Below are 25,572 nucleotides of genomic sequence, written 5' to 3' on the forward strand. Positions count from 1 at the left end.
TAGACAGCATGTAGTTGGGTCATGTTTAAAATCTTCCAAAGTGTCTTTTAAATGGTGTATTTCTACCAACCATTCACATTCACTCCACAGTGACACGGAATCACTGGAAAGTGGAAATTGAGCATTTATTTCTGGAGGGTTAGAAACAGAAAGAGGCGTTAAGCAGGGCTACTGGAGGCGGCAGCTCAAAGAAAGGTTTTTGTTTTATTGTTTCATTTTTTTCTTAAGAAACTAGCAAAGAGGACTAGGTTAAAAACATTGGAGATATAATACCTCATGGCTCCTGGTCACAAAGAAGAGGGAAACAGTTAACTTCAGAGTATACAAAGAGTGAACAGCGCTATCGATATAGGACAGAAGACAAGGTGAGCTTCAGGCTGGTGGCGAGGAAGAAAGCAGCTGAGATGGCGGGGTTTGGTAACACGCAGACCGGGCAGACTGCTCGAGAACAAAAGAAAAGGTGATCCGACAGAACAGCACATTCTGCTGCTGCTAAGTCGCTTCAGTCGTGTCCGACTCTGTGCGACCCCACAGACGGCAGCCCACCAGGCTCCGCCGTCCCTGGGAGTCTCCAGGCAAGAACACTGGAGTGGATTGCCATTTCCTTCTCCAATGCCTGAAAGGGAAAAGTGAAAGTGAAGCCGCTCAGTCTTGCCCGACTCTTCGTGACCCGCAGGCTCCGCCGTCCCTGGGATTTTCCAGGCAACAGCCCTGGAGTGGGGAGCCATTGCCTTCTCCCGAGCAGCACACTGGATGTTGTGAAATTATAGTGACTCCGTTCCACAATGTCCTTCATTTTCTCAAATAAGCATTATCTGTCTGGGTTATTACCAAATCATATATTCTATCAGTGAAACATTTCTTCAGACCACCTCTCCTCCACTGCTATTATCAATTCTTACCCACACAAGTGCAAAGCCCTCCTTACTAGTATCCATGTTTCCAGTCTTGCCTCTCTCAAACACATAAACTACACTATGTTTTAGTTAAAATGCTAACTAGATCAAACTGCATACTGCTTTAAATACACAGAAGTCAGGTACACGTGCCTGGATGTTTCCAGGATTTGTAATTTGTCCCTCTTCTTGTCTTACTTTACTAACAACTTCAATCAGCATCATGTTGCGTGTGGACTTCAAACCATTTCTTCCAAATCTGTCTCCAAAACTCTAGAACCGTATAATACAACTTTCTACTGAATACCAAAGGTCCCAAAGAAAAACAACACTCAGCACATCTATAATGAATTCCTCTTTCAAGTTTCTTTCCCTATTGTTCATTATCTCTGTCATTTTCACACCAGTGACCTTTCTGTCCAAATTATCTTTGACTCTGCCCTCGTCCCCACTCCCACATTCAATTAATTACAAGTCCTGAAAATTCAGCAACTTGGTCTTTTCTATGTATGTCCACGTATCTCTATCATCCTCCTTGCTTTTTATCCGGTTTCAGGCCACCAACACCTCTCCTCTAAAATACAGAAGTTACCACTTCAGTTGCTGATCACTGCTCCCATAGTCCTGCTTCCCCCTTCAATCTATTTACCAATGTGCAACCAGTGCAATCTGATTATAAAGCCATTCTTTCTTTTCTTTTTAAAGTTTTTTCTTCTTTGGTGTTGACCACTAAGTGGGCCTTAGGAAGCATCACTAAGAACAAAGTTAGTGGAGGTGATGGAATTCCAGTTGAGCTATTTCAAATCCTGAAAGATGATGCTCTGAAAGTGCTGCACTCAATATGCCAGCAAATCTGGAAAACTCAGCAGTGGCCACAGGAATGGAAAAGGTCAGTTTTCATTCCAATCCCAAAGAAAGGCAATGCCAAAGAATGCTCAAACTACTGCACAATTGCACTCATCTCACCGGCTAGTAAACCAATGCTTAAAATTCTCCGGCCAGGCTTCAGCAATAGGTGAACCGCGAACGTCCAGATGTTCAAGCTGGTTTTAGAAAAGGCAGAGGAACCAGAGATCAAATTGCCAACATGCAATGGATCATCGAAAAAGCAAGAGAGTTCCAGAAAAACATCTATTTCTGCTTTATTGACTATGCCAAAGCCTTTGACTGTGTGGATCACAACAAACTGTGGAAAATTCTGAAAGAGATGGGAATACGAGACCACCTGACCTGCCTCTTAAGAAACCTGTATGCAGGTCAGGAAGCAACAGTTAGAACTGGACATGGAACAACAGACTGGTTCCAAATAGGAAAAGGAGTACGTCAAGGCTGTATATTGTCACCCTGCTTATTTAACTTATATGTAGAGTACATCATGAGAAACGCTGGGCTGGAAGAAGCACAAGCTGGAATCAAGATTGCTGGGAGAAATATCAGTAAACTCAGATATGCAGATGACACCACCCTTATGGCAGAAAGTGAAGAAGAACTAAAGAGCCTCTTGATGAAAGTGAAAGAGGGGAGTGAAAAAGCTGGCTCAAAGCTCAACATTCAGAAAACTAAGATCATGGCATCCAGTCCCATCACTTCATGGCAGATAGATGGGGAAACAGTGGAAACAGTGTCAGATTTTATTTTTCTGGGCTCCAAAATCACTGCAGATGGTGATTGCAGCCATGAAATTAAAAGACGCTTACTCCTTGGAAGGAAGTCATGACCAGCCTAGAAAGCATATTAAAAAGCAGAGACATTACTTTGCCAACAAAGGTCCATCTAGTCAAGGGTATGGTTTTTCCAATGGTCATGTATGGACATGAGAGTTGGACTGTGAAGAAAGCTGAGCCCTGAAGAATTGATGCTTTTGAACTATGGTGTTGGAGAAGACTCTTGAGAGTCCCTTGGACTACAAGGAGATCCAACCAGTCCATCCTAAAGGAGATCAGTCCTGAGTGTTCATTGGAAGGACTGATGTTGAAGCTGAAACTCCAACAATTTGGCCACCTGATGCTAAGCGCTGACTCATTGGAAAAGACCCTGACCCTGGGAAAGATTGAGGGCAGGAGGAGAAGGAGACGACAGAGGATGAGATGGCTGGATGGCATCGCTGACTCGATGGACATGTGTTTGGGTGGACTCAGGGAGTTGGTGATGGACAGGGAGGCCTGGCGTGCTGCGATTCATGGGGTCGCAAAGAGTTGGACACGACTGAGCAACTGAACTGAACTGAACTGAACTGGTCGATAGAGTGTTAATATTCTTTCGCCGGCCTCCACTTTCCTTAATTCCTAAAAGATTACTGATAGTAACTCAAATATGTCTTCAAAGTATTTCAGTTTTCTGGATATTGACATGTGTGCCCACTAATAGCAATTAAGCACTTTTTTACTTTTGCCATCGCAGTTTTTTTAACTCACAGAATCAATCTGTGATTAAATACAGATAACTAAGAAAACAGCAAAAAGTATAGAAAATAAACACCATTTTTATTCCCTGTTAGAGATAACCAATGTTAACACAACTTATAGGCTAATTTTCATTTCAAACATATGTAAGTTTTTAAACTAGGAAAATAGATTATATGTAGTTTTTCTTAGGGATTTTTTTTCCCTTAGTATTTATCATTAGCATCATCTCTTGGGATTATATAGTTCACAAATACGTGATTTAATTTATGGCCTAATTTCATCAAATGAACTTATTTACTCTGTTCTTTCTTTATTATTAGAATGGGAAGATCTCCTGGAGATGGAAATGGCAACCAACTCCAGTACTCTTGCCTAGAAAACCCCATGGATGGAGGAGCCTGGTGGCTACAATCCACGGGGTCTCAAAGAGTGGTACACGACTGAGTGACTTCACTTTCACTTTCAGTCTCCATTTCATATCATAAATAACACTGTGACAAATATCTTCATACAGACCTTTGCTCCCTGATTCCCTTAAGATGTCTATAAGCTTAAAAGTGCAATCATGCGTCGAGGAGCCCAAGTTTACAGGAATTTTACTTACTTTCCTGATCAACTCCCAAATTGATTAGATTATCACTGATGACCTGCCTCTTGAGAAACCTGTATGCAGGTCAGGAAGCAACAGTCAGAACTGGACAGGGAACAACAGACTGGTTCCAAATAAGAAAAGGAGTACGTCAAGGCTGTATATTGTCACCCTGCTTATTTAACTTATATGCAAAGTACATCATGAGAAACGCTGGGCTGGAAGAAGCACAAGCTGGAATCAAGATTGCTGGGAGAAATATCAATAAGCTCAGATATGCAGATGACACCACCCTTAATGGCAGAAAGTGAAGAAGAACTAAAGAGCCTCTTGATGAAAGTGAAAGAGGAAAGTGAAAAAGCTGGCTTAAAGCTCAACAATCAGAAAACTAAGATCATGGCATCCAGTCCCATCACTTCATGGCAGATAGATGGGGAAACAGTGGAAACAGTGTCAGACTTTCTTTTTTGGGGCTCCAAAATCACTGCAGATGGTGATTGCAGCCATGAAATTAAAAGACGCTTACTCCTTGGAAGGAAAGTTATGACCAACCTAGACAGCATATTAAAAAGCAGAGACATTACTTTGCCAACAAAGGTCCATCTAGTCAAGGTTATGGTTTTTCCAGTAATCATGTATGGATGTGAGAGTTGGGCAGTGAAGAAAGCTGAGTGCCGAAGAATTGATGCTTTTGAACTGTGGTGTTGGAGAAGACTCTTGAGAGTCCCTTGGACTGCAAGGAGATCCAACCAGACGATCCTAAAGGAGATCAGTCCTGGGTGTTCATTGGAAGGACTGATGTTGAAGCTGAAGCTCCAATACTTTGGCCACCTCATGCGAAGAGCTGACTCACTGGAAAAGACCCTGAAGCTGAGAATGATTCGGGGCAGCAGGAGAAGGGGATGACAGAGGATGAGACGGTTGGATGGCATCACCAACTCGTTGGACATGGGTTTTGGTAGACTCCGGGAGTTGGTGATGGACAGGGAGGCCTGGAGTGCTGTGATTCATGGGGTCACAAAGAGTCGGACATGACTGAAAGACTGAACTGAACTGAACTGAAATGCTATTTAATTTATAATTCTTTAATATTTGAACAGTTGAAACCCTTTCTGTATATTTGTTGGCCATTGATTTTTTTTTTCCTTTGTATTGGTTCACTTTAGTTTTCTAAGTACTTTACAGGTAAAGTGATTTTTTACTAATTTTATTATATATAAAGAATACAAATTTGCTTTTTATTCTTTATATATTTTGTGTACATTGCAAAAAAAATTTTATCTTTGCACTGAATTTTAGTGGAATGGAATTTTGGAGTAGGCTGGTTTTTGATCACTAGTAACAAGGCTTCTCTGATTCTAGGCCTTGAACCTGTCTGGTCTTTGCTGCTTACCTGCTCACCCTGCACTTGACTCATGGTCTAGTCTGATACACAGCACATCTACGTATCTTAGTTTCCTACATTCTCATAGTCCTAGTCAAATGAGAATATGAATGCAGGCTCAAGAGTGCAAAGCCTGGCTCAGCTTCTTGGTAGCTAGTCTATCTAAACAAAATAAGCCTTTATAAACTTTTGAGTTCCTCATCTACAAAGTGGAGATGGTCACAATATGTATACCAATGTGTTGTGAGAATAAGTAGTTGATGAAACCCACTGGGGATAATGTCTAGTCCTTAGGAAACAATGAATATTAACAATTATTAATCATTATTTAAAGTAATTATTTTTCCACATAATTCTTAATTATAAGTCTTCATACAGAAGGAGGAAAACCCAGCTTTTTTAAAAGGATTAACTTGGGGGGATTGCCCAGTGCATAACAAGGTATCAAACATATATTTTATATTCAATACATAATGTAAAGCTCATTAAAAAGATAAGAACATTTCAATCACTAACTGTGTTTAGAACAGGAAGCCATTTCTTAACCTGTTGAGAGAGAATTTTTAAGTTGGGTAATTATACTGACTTTGATGACAGTTATATTTTTGACCATATGATTATACTTCAAATATCAGTTCAAAAAACTTGGTAGTTATACACAATCACACTGATATGTGTTAGAACAAATATAGTGTGATATAAATATTTGGAAATAATACCACAATTTAGCAGATTATTTATTAATAACCAAGAACCTCCTCTACTAAATTACTAGACATCAACACAGCAAAACAACTGCTAATCCAGAAAACAGGAAATAAGGGAAATGAAAGATGTATAATAAACATTTGGGAGATATGGAATTTATCCCATGAGTGCTGTAAAGGGCTCGTAATTTAAGAATGCCAAAGCCCAAGTGTGTTATGAAGATCTTTCCTCAAAAATGACATTAATTGCATATCCCACAGATGCTTATTATGTATTCTATTTATATCAAAGAATAAAATGTAGTCGAAAATACACAGATTCAATATATTTAAAAGTGATAATAAAATACAGTTACTCTGGCCTAGCAAAAACTGTTATTTTTTAACTTCAATTTTTGATAACTTTATAAAATAGTATTGAGTATTAAGAAAACAGCATTGAATACTTGTATTTTTATCTGCTGTGATTAAGTTCTTCTGGACTCAAAATGAGACATACTCAGGGATGAAATGGTAAAAGTAATATTTTAGCGTTTCTTTTCACAAAAATAATTCCTAAGTGATGAAATCACAGGACATTCTTATTCTCATATTAAAATGAAAACACCAAACAGTAACTGTTAGAAATTACCTTGAATTCATGTAGTCAATGCTTTACTTTGGAAATTAGTTAGCATGCATTGATAGGCCCCTTAGAACTTGAATTTTAAGAAGTCTAATAATTAGCAAACAAAAGAGAACTCAAGGTGCTAAATTGTTTGAATTTTTAAAGTAAGAGAAATTTCATTTTTGGTTTAACAGGAGTAACGTTTCACAAATTTAATGGAAGATAGTGTAAATTCGGAGAAGGCAATGGCACCCCACTCCAGTACTCTTGCCTGGAAAATCCCATGGACGGAGGAGCCTGGTAGGCTACAGTCCATGGGGTCGCTAAGAGTCGGACACGACTGAGCGACTTCACTTTCGCTTTTCCCTTTCATGCACTGGAGAAGGAAATGGCAATCCACTCCAGTATTCTTGCCTGGAGAATCCCAGGGACAGAGGAGCCTGGTGGGCTGCCGTCTATGGGGTCGCACAGAGTCGGACACGACTGAAGTGACTTAGCAGCAGCAGTAGCAGCAGTGTAAATTACTTTTAGGAAATATTATTTTATAATATTACTTAGGATGTATTAAATATTCCATTATAAATTAACTTTGTTTAACATAAATAGTTAAGTTGATTTAACATTTCCTGACAGAAAAACCAGTTACAGTTAGTCAGGAGATAATCCACTTAAACATACAAAATAATAGCATTAATAAGCAAGTTATTATATATATAACATTCAAGATTTCATAGGATCTTATTCTCGTATTTCAAGATAAACATCATCAATTTGTTTAAAATTAAGATAAGCTAATTTGGAATGACTTTAGCCAGTGTTTGTACAATTAATATTTTTACCCTAATTATTTTTTTAATTTTAAATTTATTTTTTAATTGAAGGGTAACTGCTTTACAGAATTGTGTTGGCTTCCACCAAACATCAATATGAGTCAGCCGTATGCATTCATATGTCCCCTCCCTCTTGAACCTCCCTCCCACCTCCCTCCCAATCCCATCCCTCTAGGTTGTTACAGAGTCCTGGTTTGAGCTCCCTGAGCCGTACAGCAAATTCCCACTGTACGAATTCTATTTTACACATGGTAATGTAAGTTTCCATGTTACAATCTCCATACATCCCATTCTCGCCTTCCTTCCCTCCCCTGCGGCGCCCATAAGTCTGTTCTGGACATCTGTGTCTCTATGGCTCCCCTGCAAATGATTTCATCAGCACCCTCTATCTAGACTCCATATATATATGCTTTAGTATATGATATTTGTTTTTCTCTTTCTGACTTACTTCACTCTCTATAATAGGCTCTAAGTTCACCTACCTTATTAGAACTGACTCAAATGTGTTCCTTTTAATGGCTGAGTAATATTTCATTAATACATGTACTACAGCTTCTTTATCCATTCATCTGTTGATGGACATCTAGTTGCTTCCATGTCCTAGCTACTGTAAGTAGTGTTGCAATGGACACTGGGTTACATGTGACTTTTTCAATTTTTATTTCCTCAGGGTATATGTCTAGGAGTCAGATTGCTGGGTCATGTGGTGGTTTTATTCCTAGATTTTTAAGGAATCTCCATTCCGTCTTCCATAGTAACTGCATCAATTTACATTCCCACCAACAGTACAAGAGGGTTCCTTCCCTTTTCTCCACAACCTCCCCAGCATTTATTGTAGACTTTTTGATGATGGCCATTCTGACCAGTGTGAAGTGATATCTCACTGTAGTTTTTATTTGCATTTCTCTAATAATGATCAATGTTGAGCACATTTTCAATGTGTTTGGTAGCCATCTGTATGTCTTCTTTGGAGAAATGTCTGTTTATGTCTTTTTCCCACTTTTTGACTGAGTTGTTTGCTTTTCTGGTACTGAGTTGTATGAGCCGCTTGGATATTTTGGAAATTAATCCCTTGTCAGTTGTTTCATTTGCTATTATTTTCTCCCATTCTGAGGGTTGTCTTTTCACCTTGTTTACAGTTTCCTTTGTTGTGTAAAATCTTTTAAGTTTACTTAGGTCCTATTTGTTTATTTTTGTTTTTATTTCCATTACTCTAGGAGGTGGGTCATAGAGCATCTTGCTGTGATTTATGTCATAAGGTGTTCTGCCTATGTTTTTCCCTAAGAGTTTTATAGTTTCTGGTCTTATATTTAGGTCTTTAATATTAATCCATTTTGAGTTTATCTTTGTATATGGTGTTAGGTAGTGTTCTAATTTCATTCTTTTACATGTAGCTGTCCAGTTTTCCCAGCACCACTTATACTGTCAGAAAACTCCTAGACCTTATCAGTCAATTTAACAAAGTCGCAGAATACAAAATCAATACACAAAAATCACTTGCATTCCTATAGACTAACAATGAAAACTCAGAAAGAGAAATTAAGGAATCAATCCCACTCACCATTGCAACAAAAAGAATAAAATATCTAGGAATAAACCTATCTAAGGAGACAAAAGAGATGTATGCAGAAAACTATAAGACACTGATGAACAAAATCAAAGGTGACATAAACAGATGAATAGATATTCCGTGTTCCTGGGTCGGAAGAAACAATATTGTGAAAATGACTATACTACCAAATTCATTCTACAGATTCAATGTGATGCTTATCAAACTACCATGCCATTTTTCACAGAACTAGAATAAAAAGTTCCACATTTCATGTGGATACACTGATTATTAATTCTGATTTTGTTAAATACCTTTATTAACAAAAAGCAACAAATGCATTTATAGATGGCACATTTGCCACATCAGGAGACTTTCACATATATTCTCACACAAATACCAGAATGGGGCAACTATAAAACCGTTTTCATTTCTTTTAAAAAATATTTATTTATTTATTTGGCTGTGCCTGGTCTCTCAGTTGCGGCATGTGGGATCTAGTGCCCTGACCAGGGATTGAACCCAGGCCCCCTGCATTGGGAGCATGGACCACCAGGGAAGTCCCAAATCTTTTTCTTAAAGATAACCACAACCATATCAGAAAGCAGATTTAATTAGATTTTAATGTATCATGCAACTGCTAAGATTGACTGAAATTAGAAACCTGGACTCAATATGGGATATAACTTCATTTTGCTGAATAACCTTTTCTCCACCATGTAAACAACTTTCTCCCAACAGCAACAGACAGAAGCATCAGCAATTATTTAGATTAATATTACTTATATGATCGAAAACAAAACTAATAATTGTAATTTATTTCCATGAGATAAAACCTACAATATTTATTAGGTTCAAGGACATAAAATTATTCTGTCAAACTGCTATGATAGTTCTGAAAGTTTACTCTCCACTTTTGTCCTATTTCTTTAGAAGCACCCATACAAAGGGTAGCTATTATGCTTCCACTTAAGGGGAAGCGTGTACGCTTTCCTGAAGAAAACACAGAAAGCCAGAGTCAGAGCTCGAAGGGCTCCTGAATCACAAGGTGCGTCAGACTGACAGGGCCATGGTGTCTTAATTCTGCAGTGATAATGACAGACAATGGAAACAAAAGCAGTGCTAACCATATACTGAATATTTATTGCCTACTGAACTCTATGATTTTTATATATTATGATTTAATTTGCATAGGCACTCCATGAAGTATGTACCACTATTTTTCATCTCCATTTCACAGATGAAGAAACCAAGGCTCAAAGTGGTTGAACAAGTCTGTGTCATCTCAAAGCCTGCGCTCCTAACTGCCATTTTATATCACACTCATACTACCCTTTGTGCCCATTCTAACAGCCGTCAGTAGGAAACATACAGATGAGAGGTACAGCGTAGGGTAGCATAAAGACACAGGGAAACTCAATCACATTGCCTCACCAGAAGAAATCATGAAATCAAATTTAATAAGTGATATAAGTAAGTAAAATCCTTGCACTACAGAATGCAATACTGAACAATTAAGAGAATGAGTGATTTCTTTAAGGATGGAAACTTGTGTATTTTTAAATAATGCATCTATACAAAAATAAAGGGATAACTGAGTCAGCTATGGTTACTGCAAGCCCTGATTTTGTTAGTACTGATAGAAAATGAAGTTGAAAAGATTAAGAGTAATTATGTCAGGGATCACAGAATTTTATTGGGAAGGTGCTGGTTGGATGTGAAAGAAGTTCTATGAATCATTATGAAGAGAAAGCAGATGGGAACTAATGTCTGACAAGGAAACCAGAATACACTGGCTAAAAATCACTGTAGCCAAGTGCATGCCATGACCACTGCGATGTAAAGCACCAACTCGGCCCAAGAGGTAGCAAACAAGAGAGCATTTCAAAGAAATGATAAACATGTCCAACATTAGTTTCTTTCTCCAATATTTAAGACAAATTTCTAGACCAGAAAACAATTTTTGAGGCTATAAATGATCTTCCGTATTTGAATAAACCAGTTCTTTGAGCGCATTGCTGTAGTTTAGCTGCTAATTTGTGTCTGACTCTTTTGTGAGCCCAGGGACTGAGCCCTCCAGGCTCCTCTGTCCGTGGGGTTTCCCAGGCAGGAGCACTGGAACGGGTACACAGTTGAAAAGAATATAGAATTTGCCTCCTGACCTGGCCACTTGGTATTTTACAATAAATTTTTATTCTATAATCACACAATATTAGCCAGACTTAAAAGTGTCATAAAGGCCAGTTTGATGATAACCTACAGTGCTGCCCGAGATCCACGTTTCCCGCAACTTCCTCCCCTCCACTGGGAACGATGGAGCGACTCTCAATGAGGAAATGGAGCTTAAGTCACAAAAACGCAAAGGGCATGAAAACAAGAGGGCAGAGGCTGTCAACCAGAGCTCAGGGCTGCAGGAGGAGAACAGCTAAGTAGTAGTTATGAGTGACAGACTGTGTAACATGAGGACATAAAGAAAACGCTCATTGACATGCTTTTCTTTGGTCTAAATAAATGGCTTCTGTTCTGGTTCAGAAGCTATGACTTGAGGTTCTTCCTAATTGAAATAATGAACTCATATTCATTGAGAATCTATTATGTATATCTCATAAAACCTTCTCAATTTTCCATATTCTATCAAGTTGAAAGATGTGATTTGCAAGAAACATCTACCAAGGGAATGTCCAACATTGGATATGAATGCCATGTCGTTTCAATCTAAAGGATCCTTTTGTTGTCTGTAGCACGACACAACTAATTCATATTTATTAAAGTTGCTAATTTGCATTCTCACATTCTAAGTTATTGAATGCATACACACACACACACACTCACATACATCTAAGGGTGACTGGCTCCATATTCTCCTGCTACAGTATGTTACAGAAATCATGTAGCTAAAGAAGATTAATATATTATTTTTACTGTGAGAGACATTTATCTTACTGTTAGAAATGCACTCCAAAGGGTAGAGCAGATAAGCACATTACAAAGCGGAAAGAACATGAATATATTACAGGACTGTCTGGGCACTGGGCTGCTTCACATGTATATAATCTGTGTGACTCTGCACTTCTCAGAAGGCTTGGCTTAATGATCTGCTGTTGCCATCTTGAAATCCCCACTCATTTTTTTTTAAAGAGCCATTTATTTTTATTTTGCACTGGGCTTTGCCGATTATGGAACCAGTTCCGCCTGGATTGAGTTATGATTTCACTGTTCAGTATGTGTAAGGTTATTGTAAACCTCAGGCTTCTCTGGTGGCTCAGATGGTAAAGAATCTGCCTGCAATGCAGGAGACCCAGGTTCGATCTCTGGGATGGGAAGATCCCCTGCAGGAGGGAATGGCAACCCACTTCAGTATTCTTGCCTCAAGGATTCCATGGACAGAGCAGCCTGGTGGGCTACAGTCCACGGGGTTGCAAAGTGTCGGACACAACTGAGTGACTAACACTTTCACTGTACATCTCAGCTTCTTCCTTTGTAACAAAGGGTAATTAGATGAAGGATGACATAGGAAAGCAGTGAGCACAGAGTCTGGCTCACGGAACACAGAGCAGACACGGAAAGAAACAGCCGGGACAGCTCTTACTCTTACTTCCACGAATCCACAACATACAGAAACCACCATAAATCAAAATTGGTGCTGCTGTGATTTAAACTGAGTACTTACAACCCATATATCTGTGGTGCAATTTCTAGTCTGTTCAGGTGCATGTAAAGCTCAATATCATGCTTCTTCAGTAGCTGATCCTGGATCTGGTTGACTTTAGTGACAATAGCAATCGTTGGCCCCAAATCCTGTGGTCGAGCAAAGGGGATAGGAGGCATCAGGGTTTCTTTCCCCTAAACACAGGAAAAATGGAACAGGCATTATTTCAGGGTGAAATTAACAAATATAGGCAATGATTCTTGAAAGTATTTATCATTGGAAGTTTAAAGAAGAACCAACGACTACTTTAATCAACTCAGGACGAAAGCTTAAAATGTGAATAAACGGATTGCCACATAAATGACTGTGCTCATGAAGTAAAGGCCAGGAAAAACCTTCTAAAATATGTTCTAACTGTGTCCCCTTCACCAGTTTCTTTGGTGACATTCAGTCTTTTAAGACAATTTTCGCTACAGTAGTCAATCTAGTCTCTCTGTCTGTGGCCAGCGTGTCTCAGCAGCCACAGCACCTAAGCAAATACTTGGAGGAAAACATGCTTCTTGTGGCACAAGAATTAAACACGAAAAAAAAAAAAAAAAAGAGTAACTGAAAACTGTCTTACTTTGAGTTCTTAAAACAATAAAAAAAAAAAGTCAAGAAATGAAGTACACTAATACTAAAAAAGAAGGCTTTCTCTGAATGTTCTTTGAACAGTTTAAAGAGCTGGGCAGACAGCACCCTGTGACAACCTAGAGGATGAGAAGGGGTGATGGCTGAGGGGTGGAGGTTCATGACGGAGGGGCATGGGCATGTTTTGTACGGCAGAGACCAGCACCACATTGTAGGGTAGGCACCCTCCAGTTAAAAAAAAAAAAGCTAGGTGGAAAGATTTTTAAATTCTCGAGATCAAAAGTCTAGCTGACTTAAAAAAAAAATCTACACAGGCAGTGCAACTTCCCTTCCGGCCACCCCACACCCTGTACTAAGAAAGACAGGTCTCTAACTCCGCGTAGTGCTTTCATGAAAACTCCAGCTACCCCCTCAAGTCTGATGATCAGTTCAGTCTGTCTGACTGTTTGCGACCCCATGGACTGCAGCACGCCAGGCCTCCCTGTCCATCACCAACTCCCAGAGTTTACCCAAACTCACATCCATCAAGTCGGTGATGCCAACCATCCTCTGTCGTCCCCTTCTCCTCCCGCCTTCAATCTTTCCCAGGATCAGGGTGTTTTCCAGTGAGTCAGCTCTTTGCATCAGGTGGCCAAAGTATTGGAGTTTTAGCTTCAGCATCAGTCCTGATGATATAACCTAATATTCTATGTCTGACCTTCCTTCTGATGTTCCGTCCCCAATTTCTCCCTCTCTCCACGACTACCTATCACCCATCCTCAGTCTCCTTCTCTAGTTCAGATTCGTATTTCTATTTCATGAATGCTGCTTTTTCACACAGTTCTGGTATCAGGTGAACCTCTACTTATATACAACTCCCTGAACAAACTCAGTCATTCACAGTGCTACAGTTTAATCTGTATTCATGTCTAGACCTCTAGACCACCTCCCACAGGCTCAGGTGTTGGTGTAGAGTCTTAGATAGCCCAAAGGTTTCAAATCCAGCAGGCCCACATTGGTGCTCACCGTCCTCTGCTCACACACTTCTTCATGCTTCCCCACGCCTACCTCAACCCATCCTCCAATAAGAACACCCAGTTTGCCAATTTTAGCTCCTCAGGACCACTCAGGGGACTTCTGTATATGCTTCTTCTCTGCCTGGAACAACCTGATTTGGGGACCGAATTACTCCTTCCCTCCTGCTTTAAATCCATCTTTCAAACTGCCTGGTGATCTATCTAACCCAGATATTAGATTGTACCAGATTACCTTCCTTATACAATTTTTTTCCTTTTCTGGCAATGCCATGCAGTATGTGGGATCTTACTTCCCCAATTAGGGATCAAACCCATGCCGCTGCAGTTGAAGCATGCAGTCCTGACTACTGCATCACAAGGGAAGTCCCTCCTTCAGTTCAGTTTAGTCACTTAAGTCGTGTCTGACTCTTTGCAATCCCATGGACTGCAGCACACCAGGCCTCTCTGTCCATTACCAACTCCTGGACCTTGCTCAAATTCATGTCACTGAGCTGGTAATAACATCCAGTCATCTCTTTCTCTGTTGCCCCTTTTGCCTGCCTTCAATCTTTCCCAGCATCAGGGTCTTTTCCAGGGAGTCTGCTCTTTACAACAGGTGGGCAAAGTACTGGAGCTTAGGCTTCAGCATCAGTCCTTCCAATGAATATTCAGTACTGATTTTGTTTAGAAATGACTGGTTTGACCTCCTTGCAGTCCAAGGGGCTCTCAAGAGTCTTCTCTGACACCACAGTTCAAAAGCATCAATTCTTTGGCAATCAGCTTTCTTTATACTCCAATTCTCACATTCATACATGACTACTGGAAAAATCATAGCTTTGACTAGATGGATCTTTGTCACCAAAGTAATATCTATGCTATTTAATATGTTGTCTAGGTTTGTCATAGCTTTGCTTTCAAGGAGCAACTGTCTTTTAATTTCATGGCTGTAGTCACCATTTGCAGTAATTTTGGAGTCCAAGAAAATAAAGTTTGCCACTGTTTCCATTGTTTCCCCATCTATTTGCCATGAAGTGATGGGACCAAATGCCACGATCTTAGTTCTTGAATGTTGTGTTTTAAGCCAACTTTTTCACTCCCCTCTTTCACCCTCATCAAGAGACTCTTTAGTTCCTCTTCGCTTTCTACCATAAGGGTGGTGTCATCTGCATATCTGAGGTTATCGATGTTTCTCCCCACAATCTTGATTCCAGCTTGTGCTTCATCCCGTCTGGCATTTTGCATGATATACTCTGCATAGAAGTTAAATAAGCAGGGTGACAATATAGAGCTTTGACGTACTCCTTTCCCAATTTGGAACCGGTCCCTTGTTCCATGCCCGGTTCTAACTGTTGCTTCTTGACCTGCATACAGATTTCTCAGGAGGCAGGTAAGGAGGTCTGGTATTCTCACCTCTTTAGGAATTTTCCACAGTTTGATGTGATCCACATAGTAAAAGGCTTTAGCAAATTCAATGAAGCAGAAGTAGATATTTTACTGGAATTCTCTTGCTTTTTCTATGATTCAATGGATGGTGGCAATTTGATCTCTGGTTCCTCTGCCTTTTCTAAATCCAGCCTGAACATCTGAAGTTCTCGGTTCACATACTGTTGAAGCCTGGCTTGAAGAAGTTTGAGCATTACTTTGCTAGCGTGTGAGATGAATGCAACTGTGCGGTAGTTTGAACATTCTTTGGCATTGCCCTTCTTTGGGACTGGAATGAAAATTGACCTTTTCCAGTCTGGTGGCTTTCTGAATTTTCCCAATTTGCTGGCATATTGAGTGCAGCGCTTTCACAGCATCACCTTTTAGAATCTGAAAAAGCTCAACTGGAATTCCATCATCTCCACTCACTTTGTTTGTAGTGATGCTTCCTAAGGTCCACTTGATTTGTCACTCCAGGATGTCTGGCTCTAGGTGAGTGATCGCATCATCATGGTTATCTGAGTCATGAAGATCTTTTTTGTATAGTTCTTCTGTGTATTCTTGCCACCTCTTCTTATCTTCTGCTTCTGTTAGGTCCATACCATTTCTGTCCTTTAGCGTGTCCATCTTTGCATGAAATGTTCCCTAGCTATCTCTAATTTTCTTGAAGAGATCTCTAGTTTTTCGGATTCTTTTGTTTTCCTATATTACTTGGCCTTGATCACTGAGGAAGGCTTTCTTATCTCTCCTTGCTATTCTTTGGAACTCTGCATTCAGATGAGTATATCTTTCTTTTTCTCCTTCGCCTTTAGCTTCTCTTCTTTTCTTAGCTATTTGTAAGCCCTCCTCAGACAACCATTTTGCCTTTTTGTATTTCTCTTTCTTGGGGATGGTTTTGGATGGCTGCCTCCTGTACAATGTCATGAACCTCCATCCACAGTTCTTCAGGCTCTGTGTCCATCAGATCTAATCCCTTGAATCTGTTTGTCACTTCTACTGCATAATCATAAGGGATTTGATTTAGGTCTTACATGAATGGTCTAGTTGTTTTCTCTACTTTCTTCAATTTAACTCTGAGTTTTGCAATATGGAGCTCATGATCTGAGCCACAGTCAGCTCCCAGTCTTGTTTTTAATGACTGTATAGAGCTTCTTCATATTCAGCTGCAAAGAATATAATCAGTCTGATTTTGGTATTGACCACCTGGTGATGTCCACGTGTAGAGTTGTCTCTTGTGTTGTTGGAAGAGGGTGTTTGCTATGACCAGTGTGTTCTCTTGGCAAAACTCTGTTAGCCTTTGCCCTTCTTCGTTTTGTACCCCCAGGCCAAATTTGCCTGTTACTCCAGGTGTTTCTTGACTTCCTACTTCCGCATTCTAGTCTCCAATGATGAAAAGGACATCATTTTGGGGGGTTAGTTTTAGAAGGTCTGTAGGTCTTCATAGAACTGTTCAACTTCAGCTTCTTTGGCATTACTGGTTGGGGCATAGACTTGGATTACTGTGATGCTGAATGGCTTCCCTTGGAAATAAACAGAGATCATTCTGTTGTTTTTGAGACTGCACCCAAGTAGTGCATTTTGGACTCTTCTGTTGACTATGAAGGCTACTCCACTTCTTCTGTGGGATTCTTGCCCACAGTTGTAGCTGTAATGGTCATCTAAATTAAATTCGCCCATTTCAATTCATTTTAGTTCGCTGATTCCCAAAATGTCGACGTTCACTCTTGCCATCTCCTGTTTGACCACTTCAATTTACCTTGATTCATGGACCTAACATTCCAGGTTCCTATGCAATATTGTTCTTTACAGCACTGGAGTTTACTTCCATCACCAGACACGTCCACAACTGGGCATTGTTTTTTCTTTGGCTCAGCCTCTTCATTCTTTCTAGACTTATTTCTCCACTCTTCTCCAGTAGCGTATCGGGCACCTACCGACCTGGCGAGTTCATCTTTCAGTGTCATATCTGTTTGCCTTTTTATACAAGTTACAAGATGGCAGAGTCCGTCCTTAGACATTTTTAAGAGCTTCTCGTTATTTTCACTCCAGGAAAAAGAAAACAATCCAGATTCTTTACCAGGCTGGCAGTCTTCCCCTCCCGTGGTCCGCCTGCTCTCACTGCGCTGGCAGAAACCCTGGGTCTGCCCTTCCCGTCCGTGAAGCGTCCCCCCCCAGTGCTCCCTCCGACGAGCCCCACGTGCACCGTCAGCTTTGGCTCAGGTGTCAGGTCCCAGCTCAGTCTGCTCTTCCCTGCTTTGCTGCTTCTCTGCCTCCGAAACTGTGAGATCTCTAAAAGGAGTATCAGCTTTTTGTCACTGGACCAGATTCGGCGGCATGAAGAGGGTAAAGCTCTTGCCTGCACCATTTGGAACAAAGAACTACACAGAAAAAAAGTTGGAATTCTCCCTAGAGTCGTGACTAGGCAGGCCAGCAGAAAGCACCGGAAAGAGGAGGGGAGGTGCTTGTGTAAGGACAGAGGAAGCTTATGGGAAGGGGCTCCATCTGGCTGCCCAGGATCATTTCGAGTCTTAAAATGAAACACAGCCCTTTGGACTTTCTACAGTGCCTGACCTAGTGTACTTAGGTCCAAAGGTCAGAAGACTACATTAATATTTAGAGCTCAACTCGTTGCGAATTTGTATATAAAAGAGAAAGGGAAACCTCCATATTGCCATCATTTACTATAAAAATAGTATATCCAAGACTCTTTTTCTCTGATTTTGTAACCTCCAGTATACTTTCTTCAAATAACAGGATGCTTTAACTTAAAAAGATTTCCCCTGACAGACTACTTCATTAGGTTGGTGCAAAAGTTATTTGCAATTATGCATTACTGAACTTTTCCATTTGATATGTATTTAAATAAATATGGTTATGGTATACTTTATTTTAATGTGTCTATCTCACTTTATGTTTTTATGTTAATGACTTATTATTTGCTGGGTATTTATATTTATTTTAGACTAAGGAAATGATAGTAGTAAGGACTTCACAGGTGGTGCTAGTGGTAAAGAATCCATCTGCCAGTGCAGGAGATGCAAGATACCCGAGTTCAATCCCTGGGTCGGGAAGATCCATCCCCTGGAGAAAATGGCAACCTGTTCCAATATTCTTGCCTAGAAAATTACATGGACAGAGGAGCCTGGTAGACTACAGTCCATGGGGCCACAAAGAGTCAGACACAACTGAGCTCACACACACGGAAATGATGTTAAGACAAAAGGCAAATTTGACTGATTTTCTTATTTGAGTTAAAAATGAGTTGTAAAGCAGTAAAGACAACTCGCAACATCAATAGTGCATTTGGCCCAGGAACTGTGAATGAATATACAGCACAGTGGTGAGTCAAGAAGTTTTGCAAAGGAGATGAGAGCCTTGATGATGAGGGCATACTGGCTGGCCATCAGAAGTTGACAATGACCAACCAACCCGTTTCTCTTATGTCTCCAGCATTGGCAGGCGGGTTCTTTACCACTACTGCCACCTGGGACGTCCAGGTGCCTTATCAGTGGTCCACAAATCAAAAAAATCCATCAACTTTGAAGTGTTGTCTTCTCTTTTTCTACAGAACAATGAACCATTTCTGAGACAAAAAGTGCATTTTATATGACAACCAGCGATGACCAGCTCAGTGGATGGACCGAGAAGAAGCTCCAAGCACTTTCCAAAGCCAAACTTGCACCAAAAAAAGGTCATGGTCACTGTTTGGTGGTCTGCTGCCAGTCTGATCCACTACAGCTTTCTGAATCCTGGAGCAATCATTATATCTGAGAAGTATGCTTAGCAAATCGATGAGATGCACCGAAAACTGCAATGCTTGTAGCCAGTATTGGTCAGCAGAAAGGGCCCAGTTCTTCTCCACGACCATGCCCAACCGCACGCCACACAACCAGAGCTTCAAAAGTGCAATGAATTGGACTACGAAATTTTGCCTCACCCACCATATTCACTTGACCTCTCACCAACGGACTACCACTTCATCAACCATCTCAACAATTCTTTGCAAGGAAAATGCTTCCACAACCAGCAGAAGGCAGAAAATGCTTTCCAAGAGTTTGTTGAATCCCAAGGTATAGATTTTTATGCTACAGAAATAAACAAACATTTCTTGTTGGCAAAGATGTGTTGATTGTAATGGTTCCTATTTTGATGAATAAAGTTGTGTTTGACCCTAATTATAATGACTTAAAATTCCCAGTTAGAAACCGCAATCACATTTGCACCAACCTAATACAATAAAATCTCTTAAATTTAAAAAAATAGAAAGCAATCTTTCTGGTCATTTAAATGCTAAATTGCATAGCATATCTAACAGGAAAATTAAAACAATAAAGATAGAGTTAATGTAAAACACTTATCTTCAGGATTTCTTATGATAAAGAATGCTACCTACATTTATCATAAAGCTGTGGTTGTCTCATCTCATTTGATGAGGACTTCACAATAAAACTAGAGAACTTTTCTAACCAATTATTAGTGGTATGCAAAGTGTGTTTTACAGATCAGTGCCAGGCCACAAAGTGAGTAATATAGTGAGATAATGATTTCACACCATTGTGTAAACCAACACATTGCTTCCTTCATCAAGAAAGGCTTATAAAAAGCGTATCACTGAACAAGGCAGCATGCACAGTGATGTAACTGAATTTCCCATGGAATCAGAAGACCTGAAAGAGTGATACATTAATTCCTCAACCTTCTTCTTTAAAAATGAGAGAATCATGAAATAGAATACAAAGGGTAGGATGAAAAAGGGACTCACTAGGTATGCTTTCTAGGGACTCATGATGCACTGATACACACAAGCCACTGATACAGATTCTCAGAGGTCACATCTGTGTGTCCTCTGATTGAGTGTCACTGTGCTGTCTTAGCCATTTTCGTATGATTCAGTGAAAGCAATGTGGGTAAGTAAAAGTAAAAACTGGCAGCCCTCACATTTTATCACTCAGTTTCTCAGATACTCTGAATCAGTTATAAAGCATAAAATGACCACTGGGTAAAATGATCATGAGGCCTATAATTAAGTGTATTCAAACACTCTGCTCAAAATCTGATGTTCACTTAAGTCTATGTCTTCACCAAACCACCTGCCGAAAATATATTATTCATCACATGTGCTTACAGCACACTTCCCCTCTAATAATCCTTACAGAATAGAGCATGGTGATATATTGCTGGAGGAAGACTTTACCACTTAGGCTAGGGCTTGACAAACTTTCTCTGCAAAAATGGTAAACGTTTGAGGCTTTCCAAGCCACACAGTCCGAGCTGCAATCACCCACCTCTGCCTTTGTAATGAGAAAGCAGCTGAAGACAGTAAGTAAACAAATAGGCATGGCTGTATCCCAACAAAACTTTTTCTATGGACATGGAAATTCACATTTCATGTAATTTACATGTCACAAAATATTATTTCTCTTTTGATATTTTTTCAACCATTTAATAATGTAAAAGCCATTTTTAACTCACAAGCGGTACAAAAACAGATGGCAGGCCAAATTGGCCTGCAGGCAGTAGTTTGTCCTGACCTCGACCAAAGGCATAAAAAGCATTAGTTATCCATCTCACTGGCTAAGAGATAAAGTAAAAGAACTGAGTAATACATGGTTTCTAACCAGAACGCATTCAATTATACTAATAGAAAAGAAATTAGTCACATAGAAAATGATATACCCAAAACTCTTAACACAACAGACCTTGTCAGAATAATTTGCAATTTTCCCAATATTGTGCAATAACAATGAAAAGGCCAGAACGATCCCTAAGTTAGCATATATGTTTGTTTAAAATGACAGTTAATTTGGCAATTCCACTCCTAGAGATATACCAAGAGAAATGAAAACATATGTTCACAAAAAGTTTGTACACAAATGTTCAGAGCAACATTATTTTTAATAGTTAAAAAGTCAAAAGAGCCCAAATGTCCACCAACTGACATATGGAAAAATAAAATGTGACATATATGTATGCAAGGAAACATTATTTAGCCATGAAAAGGGATGAAGTACTGATAGATGCTACATCCTGAATAGTGAAAACACTACGCTAAGTCAAAACGGACAGTCACAAAAGGTCACATATTGTATGATTTCAATTACAGGCAAGGTCCAGAATAGCAAGTTCAAAGAAACAGAGGACATATTAGAGATGCCGGAGGTTCTGGGGAGGGGAAAATGAGGAGGGGCTGCTGGTGGGGACAGGCTTTCCTTCTAGGGTGCTGAAATGCTTTGAAATTAGAAAGTGAAGATGTATGCATCAATCCTGTGAATCTACTAAAAACCTCTGAATTGTACACTTTAAACAGGTGAACACTGTGGTATGTCATTTAACAAAAATTACAGTTAAAGAATAAAGGTGAGAGAGACTAAGGATGAATATTATTGACGCTAAACATATAAATTCACTTTAGTGATGCATTAGTAAAACAACCTACTTGATAGTTTACCTACATACTCCAGGGCCTGTCTACTCACCAGGACAGCACAGACCAAGTAGATAAATACACTTCTCATTCAAAATTTATAGCAATTTTTAAGAAATTATATTGCATGGATAATATACACACATATAAAAGAAAGTTTCTTTTTATTTACATGAAAATTTTTATATTACCTTTGTAAATCTGTCAATAATTAGAGGCAGGATTTAGAACCCCAGTTCAAACTTATTTCACAGGCATTTTTATATTTTTGTTTTTACAGTGATAATAATGGCTTTTGTCCTCTGATTTTACACTTTTATTTACTGAAATCGTTTGTTCCCTCAAATACATTGAAAATATTTGTACTATAATTACCTTTTGACCATCATGCTCAAAAGTAGAAAACCAAGGTTCAGCAGTTTCCATAAGCTGTGAGAACATTGCACTAAAAATCAGAAAAATAATACAACGCTAATGTTAAATCTTCATTAAGGTAAAAATGGCATAAAAAATAAAAATAACAGAAAAGTTTTTGTACTTACTAGGCATCATGTTCCAGATATTCAGGGTTCAGGAGAGTTTTCATTTCCTCACTTAAAATAGCAATACAAGTAATCAGAATGTGTAATTTTTTAATTGAAAAAGATGCAGAGGTTGCCTTATTCTATACTCATAAGCCAACTTTTATATGTGTAAATGAAAAAACATTAGCCTTTTTAAAATAAAAAGAGCAACTCCATTAACATATGAAATGTTTCTTTCTATAAAGATCAAAAACAAATTAGCTCCCTGTCTCTACCACAGTGATGTAACTATCTAATTATTCCAAATAACAAATGCTGAATGTGACAATACATTCTTTGAATGCGCCTGATCTAGAATCAATTGATTGCTCCACAATCTATCACTTGTCGAAATGAAACAAGAAAATATATAATTACTGGTCATATATCCCATATCAAAACGTTGATTTATTTTCCTTCAATGGCTTCTACTTTTAATATGTTTTAATATCAATCAGTGACCTCCTTCAAATCCACTTTAGTGCTGCTTTTACTTTATAAAGGATTGAAACTCTTCAAGAAGCATGCCTAATTAATTTAAAAGCTGTTTTTTAAAAAGCTACTTTCAATCGTGTATACTTTTCTATGAAGTACAGTCTGTATATACATGTTTTTTAAAAATAAATTTATTTATTTTAGTTGGGGGCTAATTACTTTAAAGATAAAATTGGCATGAAAACAGGATCTCATTACTAATCGCATCCTTGTCATACTTTAGAGTAACTGAGGCAATGGCAATTAAGATATGGTTCTTATAGTCAGATTGAAGAAATTCTCCAATACATTCAATGTAACTAGAAAAACTCCAAGGAGCTAGAAAATATGAACTTACGATATAGTAAACTAAAGTTGATTTAACAGATGCCCTAATATAAGTTCAGCAAAATGGATGACTACTTTTGATTACTAAAGATTGTATACACAAACAGATGAAATGCTGTATGCTAATTCTCTATTTCCTGCACAGAGAGGGGCCAGCCTGCAAACACTCCTGACGGTTTACAGTCCCCAGCCTCTCCATTCCCAAGATGCCTCCTGGCTGCTTCTCTTGCCCACCTAATAAGGCATCTTAAGTTAGAAAATAAATTCTAACAATTAGCCTAAGTTAAATACAATTTCTGAAGTTATTTGCTGGAAATAATAATGCATCTAAAAAACATGGGAATTCATTTGTGTTTCTTTAAATTGGGGTTCTTTGTGAAACTATTCTGTTTATGAACTGAACTGAGCTGGATCTGGGGAGGACAAAATACCGCTCAGAACAGGTTCTCTTAGAGCTTAGTGTGAGAGAATTGGTCACTGTAGGATGGAACGTATGAATATCAACAACTGTCAGCACTTCACCATTGCAACAAAACTCTCTTCTTGATCCGTTAGGTATATGTCTTCCTTTGGTACAGCTCTAAGACTTGCAAAAATATTTAGCATTCCAAGTTTCCCCATAGCTGAAACAGGATTACAATTACTAAGTGGAATTAATAATCAGCCACATGAACCAATTTACAAAATCTTCAATGTAAAAAAAAGATTACAACAGGGCTGAAACATAGATGGGGCGCCCATCAAAACTTGCCTGGGCTGCGCAGACTCACTGGCGTGGAGAAAGGCCTGGTGGTCGCAGTGGAGGGTGAAGACAATAGGAGCCAGCAACTCGTGCATCCCCTGAAACAGAGCCCGAGAGGGGAGGGGCGGGTGCTGAGACTCACCAGTGGGCAGACGGCTCAGCTGAGAGCCCTGCAGCTGACCCCACCGCCGGCATTTCCACCTTATACAGAGAAGCAAAACCGAAAGAAACTACAAAATGAGATTTAGTTTCAGAATTTGACTCCAATTCAACCACAGCACGTATTCTTCTTTAAAACATGGAGAGCAGCTCTCTTTTAAATAACACAACAAACAATAAATTGGCATGGTAGACAACCTTGCACCTGTCAGTTGCTTCAGAATCTGTACTCATAAATATGAATTTCACTTATGCAAATTATAATCATGAGCTACAGTGTAAAGATCTGTAGTAAGAAGGGCAACTAAGAACTGAAGACCTAAGGAAATTACATCGAATGTTTTCATTATATAATGGCTCAAAATTAGGATGTCTGTAGATTTAGGAAGAGCTGAAGTCAGCTAGCTGGAAATGTTGGATAATAAAAGAAATAATCTTTAGCAAGTATGAGGAGAAACAAAGTTTTCAAAGTAAAAATTTTAAAGATGTTTACGCTAAGATGGCCATAATTTTTTTTTTCCTATTTCAACTATAAGGTTACTTTTCAATTTCACCAATATAATTTTCTTTTTCCTTATATTCTGTTTATCTATGGATTACATAATAGACATAGAAACAAAAAGGTATTAATTACTAAGTTGGCTTTCAAAGGTTATTATAAAAATCCATTATTCATCCATTATTGTGAAAAAATAAGACATTCCAGATCAGTTGAGATTTTTTTCCCCCTACTTAGGCATCAAAAACATATTTTAGCAAGTTAAAAATAGATTATACTCTTTTCTGCCTTTTAAATAAAGTGAGTCAATTACTATTTTCCTTTTATCTATGATGATCTTTTGCAAAAAGACAACACAAAACCCCACCTTTTCAGGAAACAGCAATAAAATCTCCTCTCTTTGCTAACGGGATTCAAGAAAGCCTCCCGTGAGGGACAGCCACAGGGCCCTCTGCACCAGTCCAGCGGCTCTGGGCTGCCAAGTGACCCGAGGAAACTTGGTCAGAGTTCACGGACAAGCCACCACCAGGCTTGAATGAGAAGGGCTTGATGACATTCTTACAAAATAATTTAGGATCCACGGACAAGTTACTTGTGATTTAGGACAAATTACCATACATCACTTCAATCTGTTTAGGTAAACATCACCTTCTAAACAAATCTTGAAAAGACTGCTCCTTAGAAGAACTTGGTAGAGACC

The 25,572-nt window shown here is 39.1% G+C and overlaps 1 protein-coding gene across 50 annotated transcripts in view; it reads right to left on the reverse strand.

Annotated features, from left to right (window-relative positions):
- Window positions 1-25,572, reverse strand: part of TBC1D5 (TBC1 domain family member 5) — a 589,150-nt gene that overhangs the window by 211,194 nt on the left and 352,384 nt on the right. For 40 of the 50 annotated variants that reach the window (XM_081573339.1, XM_081573355.1, XM_081573315.1 and 37 more), the window contains 4 exons: window positions 24,224-24,312; window positions 22,630-22,680; window positions 22,463-22,532; window positions 12,638-12,810 (listed from right to left, as the gene is read on the reverse strand). In XM_081573339.1, coding sequence (XP_081429465.1) covers window positions 12,638-12,810; window positions 22,463-22,532; window positions 22,630-22,680; window positions 24,224-24,312 — 383 coding nt within the window. Of the gene's footprint in view, window positions 1-12,637; window positions 12,811-22,462; window positions 22,533-22,629; window positions 22,681-24,219; window positions 24,313-25,572 lie in introns of all 50 variants that reach the window. The other 10 variants (XM_081573358.1, XM_081573360.1, XM_081573364.1 and 7 more) reach the window with 1 other exon arrangement.

The sequence above is a fragment of the Giraffa tippelskirchi genome, chromosome 2 (assembly GCF_054371585.1).
Source record: "Giraffa tippelskirchi isolate mGirTip1 chromosome 2, T2T-mGirTip1v1.2.pri, whole genome shotgun sequence".
Lineage (NCBI taxonomy): Eukaryota > Metazoa > Chordata > Mammalia > Artiodactyla > Giraffidae > Giraffa > Giraffa tippelskirchi.